At 42.1% G+C, this 19,873-nt stretch overlaps 1 protein-coding gene across 1 annotated transcript in view; it reads left to right on the top strand.

Annotated features, from left to right (window-relative positions):
- The first annotated feature begins 433 nt into the window (after positions 1-433).
- Amn1 (antagonist of mitotic exit network 1 homolog) overlaps positions 434-19,873 on the top strand; it is a 29,675-nt gene continuing 10,235 nt past the window's right edge. The window contains exons 1-3 of the mRNA XM_005364630.3: positions 434-537; positions 12,464-12,596; positions 15,646-15,790. Of these exons, the coding sequence (XP_005364687.1) occupies positions 500-537; positions 12,464-12,596; positions 15,646-15,790 (316 nt within the window). The 5' untranslated portion in view covers positions 434-499. The remainder of the gene's footprint in view (positions 538-12,463; positions 12,597-15,645; positions 15,791-19,873) is intronic.

Below are 19,873 nucleotides of genomic sequence, written 5' to 3'. Positions count from 1 at the left end.
GTGTCCTCATCTAAAAAATAGGCTAAACAATTTCAATTTAGAGAGATTATAATGAATATGGCTCATTCCTGAAATCACACAAAAGTGCATGGCTCAGCGCTTGCTTTGTGTGTACTCAGTGGAGACGGCCACAGCATCCTGTAAAACGTGCGTTTGACGTCGGCGGCATCCATATCTGACTGGAGTCTCGGTGTGTATCACGGAGCTCCGCAACCTACTAGCGAAAGCAGTGACCTGCCAGCAACCTTTGCCTGGACAGGCTTTCGGAGTGCAGTCCGCAGGAGGAGCGGTAGTCGGCAAGTGTGGGCAGGAAGAACTACAAATCCCAGGAGACGTTTCGCGCGCTCTCAGAAGCTCCGCCCCCAGAGCGCCCTGGGCTTTCCTCCTCTCCAACCCCCAGACCCGACTCTGTGTGACGTCATCTGGGCTTCCGCGTCCTGCACGGCAGGAAGTTGGCTGTGAAGTCCCGCGGCGGTCCCTGCTCCCGAGGGCGGCCGCGATGCCTTCGTCGCAACTCGTCAGTCAACTGCTGGAACTGTGAGTCCGCCCCGGCCCCTCCGTCCGTCCGTCTGTCCGTCCGCGCCAGCTCCCAGCCCCTTCCTCCCCTCACTACTGTAGTCACGGGCCGGGATGGCGCCTGGTCGCTGAGGACCGTGGTGCACCGCGGAGCGAGCGGGCGGCTCCACCCGATGGGCGCTGAGTACCCAGGCAGAACAAAAGAGAGTACTAGCCGGGCTGGACAGACCTCAGGAAATGCGGGCGATTCGCCATCTTTGGGACCATGGACAGTAACCCAACGCTCCCAGGGCTGGAGCGCTTCCTAAAATGCGGGTAACAGTTGGGCATGGCAGTTCCAGCCCTCTGGAAACAAGAGGGTTGCCACGAATTCCAGGCTAGTGGGGTTATGTTGTGAGACACTGTTCCCCTAAAACAAATAAATAAAATTTTGAAAATTCGTGTTATAGTACCTATTTTAGGGAGTCTTTGTGAGAAACAGCTTAATTTATGTAAAGCCCGTAAAAAGACACTGGGCATGGTGGCAAAGACGACTTGGAGATGAAAGAAAAGTTCAAGACCCTCCTCAGTTATCTAGTACGTTAGAGGCTGGCTTCAGTGTTAGTTATTGTTTCTATTTTTAAAAATAGAAAAAGCTTTATTAAAATACAATTGAAATGCCACCACAGGAAAAAAAAAACTATAAGAAAAAAAATACATGAGCAAATGATATTTCTTGCCTAGGTTCCAGCATTTTCTTCTGAATTTCTTTGTTGCTGTTTCTCCCCATGAGACAGTCTCATGTAGCCCATGCTGGCCTCAAACACACTGTGTAGCCGAGGATAACCTTAAATTTCTGATCCTTCTGTTTCTGTTTTCTGAATGTTGAGATTACAGGGATACACTACTGTACCCTGTTTGCTTAGGCCTCCTGGGCACTAGATAAGCCTATACCAACTCAGTTACATCCCCAACCTCGTTTGTTTTGAGACAGGATCACATGTAGCCCAGGCTGGCCTCAGCCTCACATCAGACTGACTTTGAACTCTTGAACCTTCTGTCCCAACCTCCCAAGTGCTGAGATTACAGGTTTCTGTTACCACCACCAGCTTGTGTTGTTTTTTGGTTTTGAGGACAGGGTCTCATGTAGCTCAGGCTGGCCTCAGACTCATGCTGAGTCAGAGGATGACCCTGAACTTCAGATCCTTCCTGCCTGTTCCCACAGAGTGTTGGGATTGCAAATATGCATTACCACACTTGACTGTGTGGGACAGCATTTAAAACACGAGTTAGTGAAAATGAAATAAAGTAACAGTCGAAAAATACTGGAAATAAAAGGATGAGCACATTCAGAAGAAAACATTGAAACCTAGGCAAGATTTGCATTGTCTTAACTAGATATCGTTCCTTTTGTAAAGGTCGTTTTTGTCATTAGATCTAGAGTTTGTACCCCTTTGGGAAGGAACTACAGCCTGAAAGTAACAGTTGGTAGAGCCAGTTGTTTCTGATTTATAACAAAGTAAGGATCTATGTCAGAGTAGCATTCAGCTCTGCCAAAAAGCACAGAAGTCCAGCAGATGAGACTGTCCATGAAAGAAACAGGGTTTGGTTTACATCCTGCCTTCTGCTCCTTAGCTCCTCCCTGACCAGCACCTGGAGTAGCACTACCTAAGAGAACCCTTAGACCTGGCATCTGTTTGAATAGAGGCACCAAGGAAAGAGAAGAATCAGAAGTCACCTTAAAAATTTGAGCTAATGAGACTCATAAAAGAGGAAATATCTTTAGGGGAAAATATATTACAACAGCAAGTAGAAGTATCAAGGAGACAGATGGAATATAATTTTGAATCTGAAAGAGAGATGGGGGTTGAGACTGGACTGGATTTAAATCAATATAGATGATAGGTAAAGGGTCAGGTATAAAGGGAAGAAAAGACCCAAGGACAGCTGAGTTTTTTGATTTGTGGTACTGAAGATCAAACATAGAAACTTTCACTTGCTAGTGTTCTGCTGCTGAGCCACATCCCTACCCCACGGTGATTTTTGAGGCACAAGACTGGCAAGCAGTGGTGGCTTCAGCATAAGACACATTCAGTTTTTTGTCTGTGCCCAGGTTATAATGGTGGATGTATTGCCCTTTTTGATATGAAGATGAATCCTGGCAGAAATGGCAGCTATCTAGATGGTGCATACTTGATGAGTAATGAATTTCTAGTCTTTTCTGTTATATGCATGTATATCTAATTGTCAGCTCCAGTTTCCATGGTTCTGATACCTAAGGAGGGTGTCTTTAACTATTGATTTAGTCTTTGTTCCTCTTTTGGCAGGTTAGGTCTTTGTTCCTGTTTTGAAAGGTGTTGCAGGTTGCTGTTGGGTTTCAAGGCCTGAATGGTGCTTCTAACATCACATCAGTTGTGCTAAGGCCTGGAGACCTGTTACAGTTCCTCTTCCATGTTTCTGTCAACATTCATTATCAAACTGTCAGATCTGGGATTTAACTTATGTCACTTACATATAATAGGTTAGATTTTTACTTTCTTTCATAGAGGTTGGCAGAAGCTACACTTCCTAGATTAAAGAAGAAAAAGCGTATTCTTCCTAGCACTCCAAGCAGCACAAGTGTTAGCTTGTTCCTAGAACTCATGGGGTGACACAGAGCCCAGGTAAATATCTGTACATATTGGGGTTTATTCTTAGAGAAATACACTTAAAAAACAAGATGTGGTTTCACTACACTGGGCAGCAGGAAACATATTTTTGCCAAGTTGTTTGCTTACACTTAACAGAATGACTGGCCCTTTCTGTTAGAAGTGATGTAGGTGGATTTTTCTGTCCCTCTTGCCAGCTTCAGATCATGACAAGGAGACTTATGGTTAATTAGGGAAATTCAACCAGTAGCTTAGGCTTGTTTCTAACGAGCTCTTACAACGCAAATCAACTCATATTTTTACCTAACCTCTTTCTGCCTAGCTATTGGCCATTTAGCTCTTTATTAAATCAATGAGAACAATGCATCTTAACAGTATATAAAAAGATTGTTCCACAATAAAATGACACTCAGAATTGCTTGATGCTTAAAAGGATCTGTGTCCAGAGAACTGAGATCCATGGATAAGGAAGTAAAGCAGGATGAGCATGGACGGCCATGCCTGTAATCACAGCTCTCTGGAGGCCAACAGGAAGATACTATGAATCAGAGGCCAGCTTGAGCTACTTAGTTCCAGGGTAGCTAGGGCTACATAGAAAGACCCATCTCAAAGACCAAAAATATTTTTAAAATTAAAAAAAGACAAAGGTGCCTCTTGTTATTCAGCATCATGCTAGCAGTCTTAGCCAGAGCTATGTGACATGGGGGAAGAAATGAAAGGAAGAAGTCACAGCATCCTCATTATTATTATTGGCTGATGGTAAAACCTTTACTTAACAGGCCTAAAGGACTCCATCAGAAAACGTTCACGCTTATAAACACTTTCAACAGAGTAACAGAATCCAAAATCAACGCATAAAAGCCAATAACTAGTTAGGCATATAGCACAGATCTTTAATCTCAGCACTCATGAGGCAGAACCAGGCAGATCTATGTAGGTTTGAGGATACCCTGGTCTACACAGTGAGTTCCAGACCTGGTCTGACTATATAGTGGGAAGCTATCTTTAAAAACAAGGTAAACAAAAGTAGCTTTCTATGTACCAGTAGCACCTGTGGTGAAAAAGACAATGGGAACAGTCCCATTCACGATAGCCTCAAAAACTTTAAAACAAAGACTCCTCTTACCCATGGATTGACAGAATTAATGGGAAAGCGGCTATACTATAAAAATAAAAAGCAATTTACAAATTTAATGCAGTCTTAAAAATTCCAGAGACATTGTGGTGGTTTGAATGGAAATGACGCCTATGGGGAGTGGCACTGTCAGGAGGTGTGGCATTGCTGGAGCAAGTGTGCCAGTGAGTGGGTTTGAGGATTTCAAGTGCTCAAGTCAGGCCCAGTGTTGCCCTCTGTTCCTGCTGACTGCTGTTCCTAATGTAGAACTCTAGGTCATCTCTAGCACCACGTCCGCCTGCAGCCACCATGCTTCCTGCTGTGACGACAATGGACTAAGCCCCTAAACCTGTAAAGCAGCCTCAGTTATATGTTCTCCTTTATAACAGCTGTCTCTTCACAGCAATAGAAACCCTAAAATAGACGTTCTTCATAGAAAAAAAAAATCCAACTAAGCAGAGGTGACACATGCCTTTAATTGCAGCACTTGGCAGAGACAGGTGGATCTCTGACTTTAAGGCCAGCCTGGTCTACAGAGCGAGTTCCAGGACAGACTTCAAAGCTACAGAGAAATCCTGTCTCAAAAAAACATTTTAAAAAATCCTAAATTTTGGCTGGGCGGTGGTGGCACACGCCTTTAATCCCAGCACTTGGGAGGCAGAGGCAGGTGGATCTCTGTGAGTTCGAGACCAGTGTGGTCTACAGAGCTAGTTCCAGGACAGGCTCCAAAGCTACAGAGAAACCCTGTTTTGAAAAACCGAAAAAAAAAATCCTAAATTTCATATAGAAGCATAAAAAAACGCCCAAATGGCCAAAGCAGTCTTGAGGAGAAACCAATGTTGAAGGCAAGGGAGATAGCTCAGTGCCATGCAAACATAAGGTGTTATTTTTGTGTATGTTGCATTTGTTTAGCATTGTGAAGCTGTGATCCTTTGCCTATTAAACACTCGATGGTTTAATAAAGATCTGAACAGCCAGTAGTGACACAGGAGAAAGGACAGGTGGGGCTGGCAGGCAGACAGAATATATAGGAACAGAATCTAGGAGAAGGGAGGTTCAAAGAAGTAGCCGGAGAAGGAGGAGGACATTAGGGGCCTGCCAGCCAGCAATTCATGGAGTAAGAGTAAGGTTTACCAGAAGTCAAAGAACAGTAAAAAGCCGAGAGACAAAAGGTAAACTGACCAATTTAAGTAAAAGCTGGCAAGTAACAAGCCAAGCTAAAGCCAGATGTTTCTAACTAAGAATAAAATTCTGTTTGCGATTGATTTGGGAGCTGGGTGGTGGGCTCCCCCAAGAGCAAAAAGAGTACAAAATATATTACTATTACAACTACTACTACCACAACAACAAAAGCCAGGTTCAGCCTTGCTGGCTTCTAATCCTAGCACTTGTGAAGGCCAAAACAGGACCCGGGGCTTCCTGGACAGCCAACTTAAATGCACTGGGAGACAACAGACTAATTGGAAACCCTGTCTCACAAACAAGGTGGATGGCTCCTGAGGAGGGATATTCAAGGTTGTTATCTGGCCGACATACACAGACCCTTAATTTTTGGCAAAGGTGTCTTTGATGGCTGTTCTTAATTTTCAACTTGACTACATGTGGAATAAATTAGAACCAAATAGATGGGCACACCTGTGACAGATTTTTTTCTTAATTAGATCATTTGAAGTGGGAAGGCCTGTTGGACTCTAGAGTCCAAACACCGAGGAGGAGTCGCCCCCAGAGACCATCTCTCACACCACAGCTGATGTAAAAGCATGAGGATTTTATTAATTCTATCATGACAGGGTCCCCCAGCATTCGGGAGGCTAGAAAGACTCCGAATGGCTGGTACAGCCTATTTTTAAAGGGAAAAACCACAAAAGGAAGGGGGGTGTCTGGGGGTTGTTCTTTAACTATTATGATTGGCTTATTTAAAAGGGCTATTACCAATAATTGGCTGGAGAGTGGTTGCCAGATCAGGTAAGGTAAGAGGTCACTTTGACCCCGTTTCCCAGGGGCTGAGTCAAAACATATGTGTGTGGATAATTGTTCAGGAACTGAGTCAACATCTTAAAGGTTATCTTGCCCCAGTTTCTGGAGAACATTCACAAAGACTCAGGGAAATGGAAAGTTCCCAGCATTTCAGTACGTGCATGTGTAGCTGTTAGGTCCTTGGTTCCCAGGGGGGAAGCATTCCCGCTGAGACTGAGAGAGCTCAGAATTGTCAGAAATGGCTTAGAATTGGCTTAAAGTTTTAGACCCACTTCTAATTCAGATCTTTGAGGTGGAGATAGACCTTTAATCCAGATCTTCTGAGGTAGGAGGATCCACCTTTAGTCTGGCCATACCTTTTTATAACTTACATGAAGGGTGTGTAAGAAGGAAGCTGGGCCCCTCTTTGCCTGTTGCTTGCTCTTGCTAGCAAGTTTATTCCTTCACTGGCATTAGAGCTTCTTCAGGATTCCAGCGTATACCAAAGATCAGCTAAGACATCCACCTCATGGACTGAACAACTACTGATTCTTGGATTCTATTGATAGACAACCATTGTTAATCTAACTGACACCCTGTAGTCATTTTAATAAATTTCATGTATATACTATAATTTCTGTTCCTTTAGAGAACCCTGACTGTACTGGGTAGGTTTTGTTTCTCAACTTGACACAAGCTAGAGTCTTCCAAAGAAGGAGCTTCAGCTAAGGAAATACCCCCTGTAAAGCATTTTCTCATTTAGTGATCAATGGGCCCAACCCATGGTAGGTGGTGCCTTCCTTGGGCTGCTGGTCCTGGGTGTTCTATAAGACGGTGGGTTGAGCAAGCCATGGGAAGCAAGCCAGTAAGCAGCACCCCTCCGTGGCCTCTGCATCAGCTCCTGTCTCCAGGATCCTGCCCTGTTTGAAATCCTGTCCTGACTTCCCTCGGTGATGAGCAACAATGCTGAAGTGTAAGCTAAATAAACTCTTTCCTCCCCAACTTGTTTTTTGGTCATGATGTTTTGTCACAGCAATAGAAACCATAACAAAGACACTAACTAATACAAATTTTGGTGGCAGAGAATGAGGTCTTATTTGACAGTCCTGGTCATTCTGTTTGTTGGAAAAATATGGAAGATTTTGAGACTTACTAGAAAGGCAGTTAGACACATTAGTGGGAGTTACTGGGCTTAGTCCTAGTGGGAACATTGAAGACAATGCTGTTTGCGGGCAGTGTGAACTCTGGGGTGCCCAGCAAGAAGTTTCAGTGGGGAGGGATATTAGTAAGTGGTCTGGAGACCATTCTTAGAATATTTGGCAAAGAATGTTGCTGCTTTCTGCCCTTGTCCAAAAAATCTGCCTGAGGCTAAGTTGAGCTTTAGCAAAAGAGATTTCAAGACAGTCTAGTAGCATTGATATGTCATGTGGTTATTATAGCACTTCTATAATGAAAAAGGAACAAGCTGGACAAAGAGAAATACCAAGCGTACCAAGTATGAAGAGAAAATACCAAGTTTGAAGAGAAAAGGAGCACCAGGAAATGTCATGGTCCTCAAGGAGATAAAAAGTTTAAGGAAAAGCCTGGCACTAAATAAAGAGAGTGCTGATGTCAGCAAGACCCCACTCAGCTAAGCTTTCGACTTTTGAGAAGGGAGCTTAAACAGTGAAGGAAGGCATCCTCAACAGAAAGCCCATGCAAGTCATTGAAGTAGCCATGTTCTATCCCCAGCAAGCAGAACTCGGCAACTTCAGTCACGTGCTTCCGGCTTCAGAGTCAAGGATATAAGAAAGGGATAATGGAATCTCCCTCTGTGGCCAAGCCACTAAGGACGGGGGTGTCCCTGCATGGAGGCCCAGAGAGGTCATTGTATGAAACTGTGAAGATGAAGCCTGGATTGTTTTTGGAGACACCAATACATTATTGGACAAATGACAAGTCTGTGGAATACCTGCCAAGAAAAGCGTGTACCAAGTGTGGAACCAGCCCAAGACATAGAAATATGTTGCAGTCAACAAAGCTGAATTTGGAGTTTGCCCTGCTGGTTTTTGGTCTCAAGTTGGTCCAGTATTTCCTCACTATGCTCTCTTTCTTCCCTTTTGGAATGGTAATGTATGATGGATGTTTGTTATCTGCCTTTTGACTTTGATTTTACAGGGGGTTACACTTAAGAGATTGCCATGAGTCTCAGAAGAGACTTTGAACTTTGGGGTTTTTTTAAAGATTTGTTTTATTTATTTATTCATTATGTATACAACATTCCTTCCATGTAATGCATGCATGCCAGAAGAGGGCACCAGATCTCATTATAGATGGCTGTGAGCCACCATGTGGTTGCTGGGAATTGAACTCAGGACTTCTGGAAGAGCAGTCAGTGCTCTTAACCTCTGAGCCATCTTTCCAGCCCAACTTTGGTTTTTTAAAAGGTGTAGAGACTGACAAACTATAGGGACTTGTGGAGTTGGACTGAATGCATTTTTACATTATGCTATGGCTACAAGCCTATGGAAGCTGGAAGTGAATAAGAATGGTCCCCATAGGCTCATAAATTTGAGTATTTGATAGAAGGATTAGAAGGTATGACCTTGTGGGAGGAAGTGTGTCACTGAGGGGTGGACTTTGAGGTTTCAAAAGCCCAAGCCAGACCCAGTTGACACTCTTCCTCTCTCTTCCTATGATCAGGATGTAGCTCCTAGCTACTGCTTCAGCAATTGCCTGCATGCCACAATGATAATGGATTAAGCCTCTGAAACTGTAAGCAAGCCCTAGTAAATGCGTTCTTTAAGTAGAGTTTCCGTGGTCATGGTATCTCTTCATAGAAATAGAAGTGACTACAACAGGGTCAAAAATACACACTGGAAAAGAGACAGTCCTTTTGGCAGCTGGTTCTGGGAAAGCATATAGAAAAATAAAACTGTATCTGTTTGTGCGATGTTTTACTCTTCTGGCTTTTGGGGGGGCCCACCACCCAGCTCCCAAATAAATCACACATGGAGACTTATTCTTAGTTATGAATGCCCGGCATTCATATATACTATATGAATATATATTATATATATATATATGTATATATCATATATATATAATGCATACACACACACACACGTCTCACCCATAAATGATACAGTGAGCCAGTGAGTAAATGGGCTCATCTGAGTTAACCTGGGTGTGGTGACACATGTCCAGTCCTTGGGAAGCTGAGCCAGGTCATTTGCAAATACGATGCCAGACTGAACTTTTATAAAACAACAATAAAAAAGGAAGTTCAACCAAATGTGGTTGTTCTTGACTATAATTCCAGCACTGGAAATACTGAAGCAAGAAGATTGCCCTGAGTACAGCTGACCTAGAGTACACAGTGAAACCCTGTATCAAAACCCAAAATGAAAAATAAAGTAGGGACTGGGGAAAGACAGTACACAATAAAAGAGAAGGGTATTCATTGTTTTTCTGGTAGTGTTGGGGAGTAGGAGATTTGTAGTAGTTTCCTTGAAACTGAAACATACCATCTTCCAGGGAAGCTCTTAAAACACAGGGTAACCAGGAAGTCCCTGAAACCCACCGGATTTGCTGTACCCCCCTCACTCCAAGAGTAAGCAACAAAGAAAGCTGAGTCACTCTTGGTCAAGCCAGGCAGGCTACACAGAATTTGAGCCAGACCAGCGGCCTGAAAAAAAGTAGAGACTAGCTGCCTGGAAGAGGGTCAGAACAACTGTGTCATCTGGAAAGGACACTCTAACCAATCGAGCTGCTTGTAGACTCTGTACTGTGCTTCAGGTTCTCAACTTTTGTGAACTCTTACCCATGTTGGGGTAGGCTTTGTGATGCAGCTGTCTCTGAGTCATTTCAGCTCCTGTAAGTAACCCCTTACCCACATTCCTGTAACCCCAATAAAACTCATGGTTCACTGTAGTAGAAGACTGTTTGTTCATTCCCAGCTGCCCAGACGACCCAAAATAACCACATAGAAACTATATTAATTACAATGCTGCTTGGCCAATAGCTTAGGCTTCTTATTAACTAACTCTTACATCTTAAATTAATCCATTCCTATTATTACCTACCAAGAGTCTCATGGTTTACGGGTAAGGTTGGAGTGGGGGGCATCTGTCTCCTTTGTAGCTACATGGCATCTCTCTGATTCTGACTTCTTTTCTCCTCTATCTCTGCTTGGAATTCCCAATTTTCTCTATTCTGTGCTGCCATAGACCCAAAGCAGCTTCTTTATTAACCAATCATAATAAAACATATTCACAGCATACAGAGGGGAAGCCCACATCAGTTCACCAAGTTGGGCTTTGGTATCATCTATACTTTGGTTTTTCATGAGCTCCCTATTTGGGGTAAGTTGTGTTGCATCTTTCCAGGGAAAGTTTTGACATACAATAGTAGGGAAAATGGTCATACATGGAAAAATATTCATTGCCAGAGGGATGCGGAGGAAAAGAACCCCTCCAGTACTTCCAATAACGATATAGTTACAGATCTTAAAGAAATCTGACAGTATTGTTACCATACCCCAGAGTGATATGGATGCTTTTCAAAAGGCAAGTTAACCAAATAAGATATCCACTGTGAGTACTGAAATGTCTTGAAGGGTTTTCACAAGAGATTGTTGAATGAAAAAGAAGATATTGAGAAGAGATTATACTGGGATGCTGTTCTAGGTAACTATTATACCTCCCTTCACAACACCCTTTTGTAAGTTTGTGTGGGTTGTGTATACAAGCACAGAGGAAGAAAGACTATGTCCTAAATTAACATAAGATACTAATGGAGGTCAGATAATGTCAGAAAGGGGAAGATGGAAATAACCAAAAGAGGAAAGGAAAAAAAATTTTAACTAAAAAAATGATAACAAGTATATGATCATTGTCATTCATGAATTAGAATTCTGTATATATAGTGGTATTTGTAAACAGAATTTGTGGTTTCTTGACACAGGTATGAATGTATTAGATAGCTAGAATTTGAGGCTATAAGACATGTTGGTCTCATTGTTTTAAAAGAGGCTGAAGAAGTCCTCCTCTACCCATCCTAAAGAGTCTTTATTCTTTCAGAGAAATAGCCAAAGTAGAATACTCATTTCTGAAAAACAGCAGTAACAGAAGGGTTTGACCTAGGGAGTGGGAGCTTTAAGGCGGGGGCAGTGGGGGGAGGACACGTAAAGTTTGTATGGCCCTCGGCAACTACACTGCCACTGCCGAGGCTCTGGGGTTATACAGTCATTTCTGGATATGGTTCAGGGAAGGCTTCCTGCTCAAAGGGATTTCTGTGGTTTGCTAGTGTAGGATAGGATAGGTCAGAGAGCCCTTCCTGCAATCTGCATTTATCACGTGCATTTATCCTGAAATAATGTGCCAAAATGAAATCTTGATTAAGTTGTCCTCAGCTGCTTTAGGGTCTTAGTCGTTACCTCTTCCCATAATTGCATATACAGGTAACTGATCTGTACTATCCATAGAATCTCTGTGGTTATAGTTTTTCCTCTAGTCCTTATTGCCCACATACAGTTTTTGGAAATTGTTTTTATTTTATGTATATGGGTAGGGTGGTCTGTATGTATGTATGTCGGTGCACCACATGCATAGCTGGTGTTTGTGGTTGCCAGAAGAGGGCATAAGATCCCCTGGAACTGTAATTACAAATAAGCTGTCATATGCATTCTGGGAATCAAACCCAGGTCTTCTGGAAAAGCAGCCAATGCTCTTAATTGATGAACTGTTTTTCCAGTCCTGGTTTTGGTTTTTTGAGCCAGAGTCTGATTTAGCTCAGGTTAGTCTTCAACTAATTGAGGATAGCTGTGAATTCTTGATCTCCTACCACTTCCTAGGTGCTAGTATTACAGATGTACACTAACATGCCGGCCTTAAAATGTATTTTGATAAAGTCAAGGATGGTGGCCTGTTACCCTAGAATTCTAGATGTAAGGTAGGCAGACTGGGAGTCCCAGGCCATCCTATGCTACAGAAAAGTGAGCTGGAGGCAAGCCTAGGCTAAATGACACTCTGTTTCAAAGCAAAATTTTAAAATGCATATTGACAACGGGTATGCAGAGGTAAAGTGCTGAAGGAAAATGTCTTATATAATTTTACATAGGCAGTGATTATGAATCTTGTCAAGCTAAATTTGTAAATGTTAATAAAAATACTGTTTTGTGAAAGGACTAACTGCAGACAAGCAGTACTGATAAGTGTTGGTTACCAGTACAGATGCAGTGTAATTTACTATATTGTGTTTTGTATTTCAGATGTCTTCGGAGCCTAATAATCAACATTTCCAGGTATATCTCAGATATCAAATATTTGCCTCCCAACATCAAAGATAGACTGATTAAAATAATGAGCACACGGGGCCGGATAACAGATTCCAATATAAATGAGGTAAGAATGTGTAGCTATAAAATTTTACTTCATTGTTCAGATTTAATTTCATATTTTTTGAACAAAAAAGGAGTATATAGTGAGATTGTTAGTCCTGTTAAAATAGGACTGTGGTTGAGAAGTCGGTACCCACCCTTGGGTGTGTACTGTCTTCTGCTACTGTCCCCTTGCTTTTCTTCTCCTCCCTTCCCTACTCTAAAGTATATATTAATAAAACCATTTTATTGTTGCTGCTTTTGAGACAGGGTCTCTCTGTCCTGGATGGCCTTGAACTCGTGAAGATCTGCCTGCTTAGAATTTAGGCCATTATATATTGACCTCAAGGGAACACTGAACAGTAGCTCCCCCAAAACAACCGACATGTACTAACTACTCCAAACAATGAAGGACAGTTGGGCATGGTAGATTATGTATGTAATTCCAATATTCAGGAGTCAGAACAGGAGATTTGCTATGAGTTTCCAATCAGCCTGGGCAATATAGTGAGTTCTAGGTTAGTATGTCTCCAAAAAAAGAAAAAAGAAGAAGGAAATGGAGCAATGACTCAGCAGTTAAAAGTGCTTGCGACTTTTCTGGAGGTCCAGAGTTAAGTAACCAATATCCACATCAGGAGCCTAACAACTGCCTGTAACTCTAGTTCGTAGGGATCCAGTGCCAAGCCTCCTTAGTCACACATATATTTAAAAAAATCTTAGAAAGGCATGGTGAGGGGCTGGAGAGATGGCACAGGGGTTAAGAGCACTGGCTGTTCTTCCAGAGTTCCTGAGTTCAATTCCCAGCAACCGCATGGTGGCTCACAACCATCTACAATGAGATCTGATGCCCTCTTCTGGTCTACAAGCATACATGTAGGCAGAATACCATATATAATAAATAAATTTACAAAAAAAAGGCATGATGTGCATGGCTAGGCCAGACATGGTGACTCACACATTTAATCCCAGCATGCAGCAGGCAGATCTCTGTGATTTTGAGGCCTGCCTGGTCAGGGCTATGTAAAGATCCTGTCTCAAAACAACAATAAAAAGGCTTGGTGGTGTTTACCTATAATCCCAATATTTGGGAGGCTGAGGGAAGAGGATCAGGAGTTCAAGGCCAGTCTAAATCGTGACTTTGAGGATAGCCTGAGTTACGTGAGAATGTTTCAGAAAATCACAAAAGAAGCTGGGGTTCAGTAGAGGAAAACACTTGCCGGGTAAGCCCGATGACCTAGATTCAGTCCCCAAAACCCGTAATGGAAGGAGAGAACTGACTCTCCAGAGTTGTCCTCTGACCTCTACACACATTCGTGTTGTACCCAAGCTGAGACCCCCAGAGAGACCACCACCAGAATCCAGTCAAGTCCAGAATGCAAAAGCAAGGTTTATTCTGCCCGCAGATAGTTCAGCTAGCTGGGAGCTCAAAGCCACTACTCAAGACACAGCGCAGTGGGGAGAGCTCCCGTTCCTCATTTGGGGTTGACATATATAGACAAAAACTGCAAGCCAGCTTTATTTTGGGTCAAGAGGGTTGGTCTTGCTAAACGAAGGGTATGGACTTATGGACTCCTTCTGCATACCCCCTTCCTCCTGTAAGCAGCTACTTCTGCTTCTGTGCATGCCCCTGCCCCCCACCACCAAGCAGTTCCATCTGCTTCTGTCTAGACCACAAAGCTGGGTGTCAATAGGTGGCTAGCTGCTAGGAACATTTCGTGGTTTATACTTTTGCAGAGGTTCCTGTTTTCTACTAGCTCTTGATGTGCAAAGTTCTTGAACCCAGTGTCTTAACCAACTCCTGATCAAGCAAAGTTTCTTAAATTTTTCCATGTCCTTACAATATACTATTAGACACACACACACACACACACACACACACACACACACACACACACACACACACACACCAATAAGAGAACCAGGTCAGCCAGGGCTAATACCCTATAACTAAATACCTTACCTGTAATATCTAGTACATAAGCGACAAATGTTGGGACGCAAGAATTTATTTAGTGACTAAAGAATGAAGTGGGAGCTTTGCTCACAAATCAACTTCTCGCCTGCAGGGGATAACGAGAGAGTATATATATTTTCTGGGAATAGGCAAAGACATTCCAAGAACTCAGGTGCCACCTCTTTTTGTTCCTTTTATGATCTGGGATCTCTGTCATGGTGGCAGGTGGGCATCTTTAGCCCTAAGTGGGTCTGAGGAAAGACTAGACAACTCTAGGTCAAGTTAACTCTGCATTTCTCAGCTGTTCAGCTTGTCTACATACAGAACTGTGTAACAAAGACGAAGGCAATAAAGGAGACAGACATAATATGTAAACAGATAGCAAGTGTTGCTTTCTGTTCCACTCACCCATCAGACACTTGTGAGCAGCAATACTTGTCCAGTCCCTGCACTGTAGTCTAGGTGACTGCTAACACAACTCACAGGGCAGAGGTGTTATCTTCCTCTAGGCTAGTGGTGTGGTGTTTTCTACCTCATATTGCTCAGCTATGTGACCTCCAAAATGTTGATTTTTCACTCAACTAAGAGCTGGCAATGCTAGAGGAATGTTTAGTTTTTCAGAAACAGTAAAGGAGAGATATGTATCCGAAAGGGATTGGTTATCCTTGTACACACTGCCTAATTTCAGGTCATTTGACTGAAAATGTTTCAGAGGAGCAGGTCTTTTTTTTTTGGAAGCGATACCTGCTGAACAGAACCGCATAGGTCCAGTTGAATGAGTCGGAGATGTCAGATGTCCAGTACTGTGGCTCTCCAGGGGTCCTTTCTCTGCACTAGCATTCTGTTTCAGCATTGAAGACTTTAAGCACTGGGTATTGCAGTTCCAGCCAGAAGCTAACTTGTTTGTTTGTTTTTCCTGCTTTATCTTATACACAGAGATTAAATCCTATATTTTTGGCTGTATTTTCCATCAGCCACTTGCCTGTTATGATCACCAGATCACTAACTGTGGAATGAATGTATGTTTACAAAAAACTTAATTTGGAGGCTAGAGAGATGACTTACAGTTGCAAAAGTCTTTTTAAGAATTTTTTTTTTCAAAATCATGTATTTGTTACAGGTGCTACATCCTGAAGTCCAAAGACTAGATCTCAGGAGCTGTGATATCTCCGACTTGGCTCTCCAGCACCTGTGCAGATGCAGAAAACTGAAGGCACTAAACCTGAAATCATCCAGAGAACATAGAAATAGCATAACTTCAGAAGGTATGTTTATGATCACTGAGTACACGGGCAACTGATGTTTAGCACCTGATACAGTTTTGGAGCAAAGAAGAAAAAATATCTTAGAGGAGAACATAAAGGCACCAGCAAAGAGGGGAGAGGTTAGAGTTTGGGAATATGAGCAAGGTACAATGGTATAATGTATAAAAATGTTAAAAATGAAACATTATTTTGTATGTTAATTAAATTTTTAAAAAGAGAGATAGAGAATATGAGCCAGGCATAAAACTGTAATTCCAGTCTACAGAGCAAGATCCAGGACGAGCTCCAAAGCTACACAGAGAAACCCCGCCTCCAAAACAAAACAAAACAAAAACAAAAACAAACAAAAAGAGTCTAAGGCAAGCCTGAGCTACACAGTCAGTTTGAGATCAGCCTGGAATACAATGAAACTGTCACAAAAAGAAAACAAAAACTATTGTTTTGGTTTTTAGGGTTGGGTCTTAGTATGTTGCTGTTGGCTGACTTGGTATTCACTTTGTAGAATACCTAGTTTATCCTGGAACTCCTAGTAATCCTCTTGCCTCAACCTCCAGTGTGGTTAAGGCAGTGGGCTAGTTAATCATTTGTTTATTGCTTGTTTGTTTGTTGATGGGCTCTCACTACCTAGCCCTGGTTGGTCTCAAACTCACAGAGATCCTCTTGCCGTCTGCCTCCTGGGTGCTGGGAAGAAAGGCTTTTACCACCACTTTTTTGATGCGGTATTATAATAGAAACAATCTTCAGATTAAGATGGGTGGGGTGGCTCTTACTTGTAAACCCAACACTTGAGAGGTGAAGACAGAGAGATCAAGGGATCAAGCAAGGGCATTCTCAGCTACATACTGAATTTTAGGCCAGGTGAACTACATGATTCCCTATCTCAAAAAAAAAAAAAAAAAAAAAAGACAAATCAGATAAACTAGGCAATCTTTATAAAACTGTCCAATACCAAAACCAAAACTCTTAAGGAGGCTTTGCCTTGAGAGATGGTTCAGCAGTTAAGAGTACTTACTGCTCTTGTAGGGGAACCAAGTTCAGTTCGGGCACCCACATGGCTGCTTCCAGTCAGTAGCTTCAGTTCCATAGGATGCAATACCTTCCCCACCTCTTTGGGTACCACATACTGTACACATGTGCACAGACATGCATGCAGGAAAAACATATATACACATAAAATAAAAATTAAAAGATGACTCTGCAGTATGTTTTATATCCAAACTATTTTCTCAGAGTAATTACATGAAATGGTGGATTTTTATATTTGGTTAAGTTTGGTTTTTTTTCTAGTATAAATCACTTTTCAGTTTAGGATTTGAACTTTTTTTCTTTTTAGTATACTAAAGAAGTACTAGCTGGATACGGTAGCACTCACCTATAATCCCAACACTCAGAAGTCTGAGGCCGGAGAATCTGGAGTTCCAGGCTGGCGTGGGCTGTGTAATGAGGTAGTCTCAAACAAACGGAAGGCAGGCAGGGAGGAGGGCAGGACTTCTCTGCATAAGTAGGTTTCTGGATAATTGTTTGGCTAGTTGACTGTATATCTCAATCATTTTGATTATCCACTTGGGATATTTTTAATACTGTAAACAAACATAAGTTTTGAAATGTTTAACTCATTAAAAAAGGGCTCTAAGAAAGCATAGCCTTGGGCTGGAGAGATGGCTCAGTGGTTAAGAGCCTTGCCTGCTCTTCCAAAGGTCCTGAGTTCAATTCCCGGCAACCACATGGTGGCTCACAACCATCTGTAATGAGGTCTGGTGCCCTCTTCTGGCCTGCAGGCATACACACAGACAGTATATTGTATACATAATAAATAAAAAAATATTTAAAAAAAAAGAAAGCATAGTCTATCTGATAGTATGTTTCTCTGTACGAAGCAATTATCTTACTCTCCATATACCAGCTAGATTGGGTTTGTTTTTTTTTTTTCCTGCCTGTAATGTCCTGTGGAGGTCAGAGAACAGCTTGGGGGAGTTGGTTCTTTGTTCCCACAATCTGGATCCCAGGAATTTAACAGCAAGGACATTTGCTCACTGAGCCATCTTGTCAGCCCCAGTTGAATTTCTTATCATTTAATTCGGTTCTGTCATTCTCTACTTGGAGTTAGCATCACATCCCACAGCTAAGTCTGCCTTGCAAGACTGTCTCCACTTCTTATGCCAGCCGCACATCCTGGCCTCCAGTAGGTACAAAATTCCTGCAAGTTATTCCTTGTGACAAGGCAAAGGTTCCTACATGTTGTCTCAGCTGGAACCACCTTTGGTTTAACTGACCCCAACCTCCTCTCCTATCCCTGCAGTGAAAAGTCCCGTTAGAAAGTAACCAATCCTGTTCTAGAAATTCAGAATCAAAGTCCCCAGCTAACTGCATGTTTTTGGCTTCTGTTAAACTGCTTGCTTGCCTTACTTCCCCCTGCAACTGCCAGCCAGACTCTTGTTTTTCTGTGATTTTTTTCTTTTTTTCTTTTTTTTTTGCCTTTATAAGCTTTAAAAGTAAAATGCATTTGAGGATGCTCTGTGAGGACTGTTTCTCTTCTAGCTCAATAAAGACTTTCCATTTCAGACTTTGTGGTGCTGAGTGGTCTCTGGGTCTCAACCCTACAACATTCCTCAGGATTCAATAATTTGTCACCATGACTCACAAAACTCAGGAATGCACTTTGCTTTGTTACAGTTCATGTGAGAAAGTTACAGACCATCACGACTTAAGGCCAAATGAGAGTCCTTTATTTAAGCCAGAGTGGGCTCCTGTCACAAAGAATTCTCAGCCAGAAGTTCAGGAATGCACCATTGATACACATAAAAAAACCACAGTAGCATCATTGCTAGGTGGAGGTTAGGGAGCCTTGTAACATTCATTTTGACAGAACACAATGGTTGTTTTGGTTATATATTTAGCAGTTATTTGGTTATACATCTGGGTTATGGTCAGGGACATGGAAATGTGCTGCCAAAATAGATAGAGTCATTCAAGGAGTGGGTTTTCAGTGGAAAGTACACCTCAGCAGACACAAAATGGAGTCAAGGTAAGGTCAGGACAAGATGGTGTGACCTCAGTCACTGCAGTGCATGTCTGCTGGTTGATTACACATGGTATTTATAAAAAGCACAGATGATCAGCCACACAAGGAGAACGTAGGGGAGGGTCTAGCAGGGTCCCCAAGACAGGAACTTTTGCTCCAGTAGATTTGGAGTTTTAAGGCAATAGCCAGCTGTGGCAGCCCCAGAAATCTAGACTCTGCCACCCATACCAAATTACCAACTAAAGAAATAAGTAATGATGAAACCAGAGAAAAGATACTTAATCAGTGTACATTAGAAAGAGGAACAGATAAAGAGGTCCAACAATCCCAAATTCATCTTTGGGGGTACTGACATAAGCCTAGGCTCAAGTAGAGAATGAATTAGAGCAGGATAGCAAGATGTATGCCTAATTAGTTGTCCTGCTCAAGATAAGGTTCCACCTACCTCTGATCAGTTCTACTCTGGTACCTCAAGGTAGTTGAATGGTTAATGCTGCAATACCTAGGGAACCAATCTGTTTCCCTACAACATGGTTACTTCATGAGTTCTTCTCCCGTTCTCAAATAGTTTCCCTCTGAGATTTGGCTCTTTAAATCAAAGATGCCTGCAGGTTTAGGGCAATTACTTACTACTATACTTTCAGTCAGTTTTTCAAGTAGGTCAGAGCCAAGTGTTTGCAGATTCTTGGCCTCTTATTCAAAGAACTGAAAGCAGGGGACAGCTCACACAGATTTGCAAAAGAAAGAAGTATGATAATTTTATTCAGAATGAAATCAAAGTACAAATTTTAGAGGGATATACCTTCAAGATTGACTATAGCCTAGGGTTTCTTGTTATAGACATGTAAGGGAAAGTTCCTAGGAAGAGCCACACCTTCCACTGAATCGAAACACTTAGTAACTGATCAGAACTTCAGTGATTATGCAAAGTTTTGAATGTTGTACATCCAGAGGCAAATTATAGTTACTCTTAGCTTTCTTTTTATTTTATTTTATTTTATTTTATTTATTTATTTATTTATTCATTCATTCATTCATTTATTTGTTTGTTTGTGGTTTTT

This window comes from Microtus ochrogaster (assembly GCF_000317375.1).
Source record: "Microtus ochrogaster isolate Prairie Vole_2 chromosome 14 unlocalized genomic scaffold, MicOch1.0 chr14_random_2, whole genome shotgun sequence".
NCBI lineage: Eukaryota > Metazoa > Chordata > Mammalia > Rodentia > Cricetidae > Microtus > Microtus ochrogaster.
Note: the sequence above shows the minus strand (reverse complement) of the source record. Positions and strands in the feature narration are given on the sequence as shown.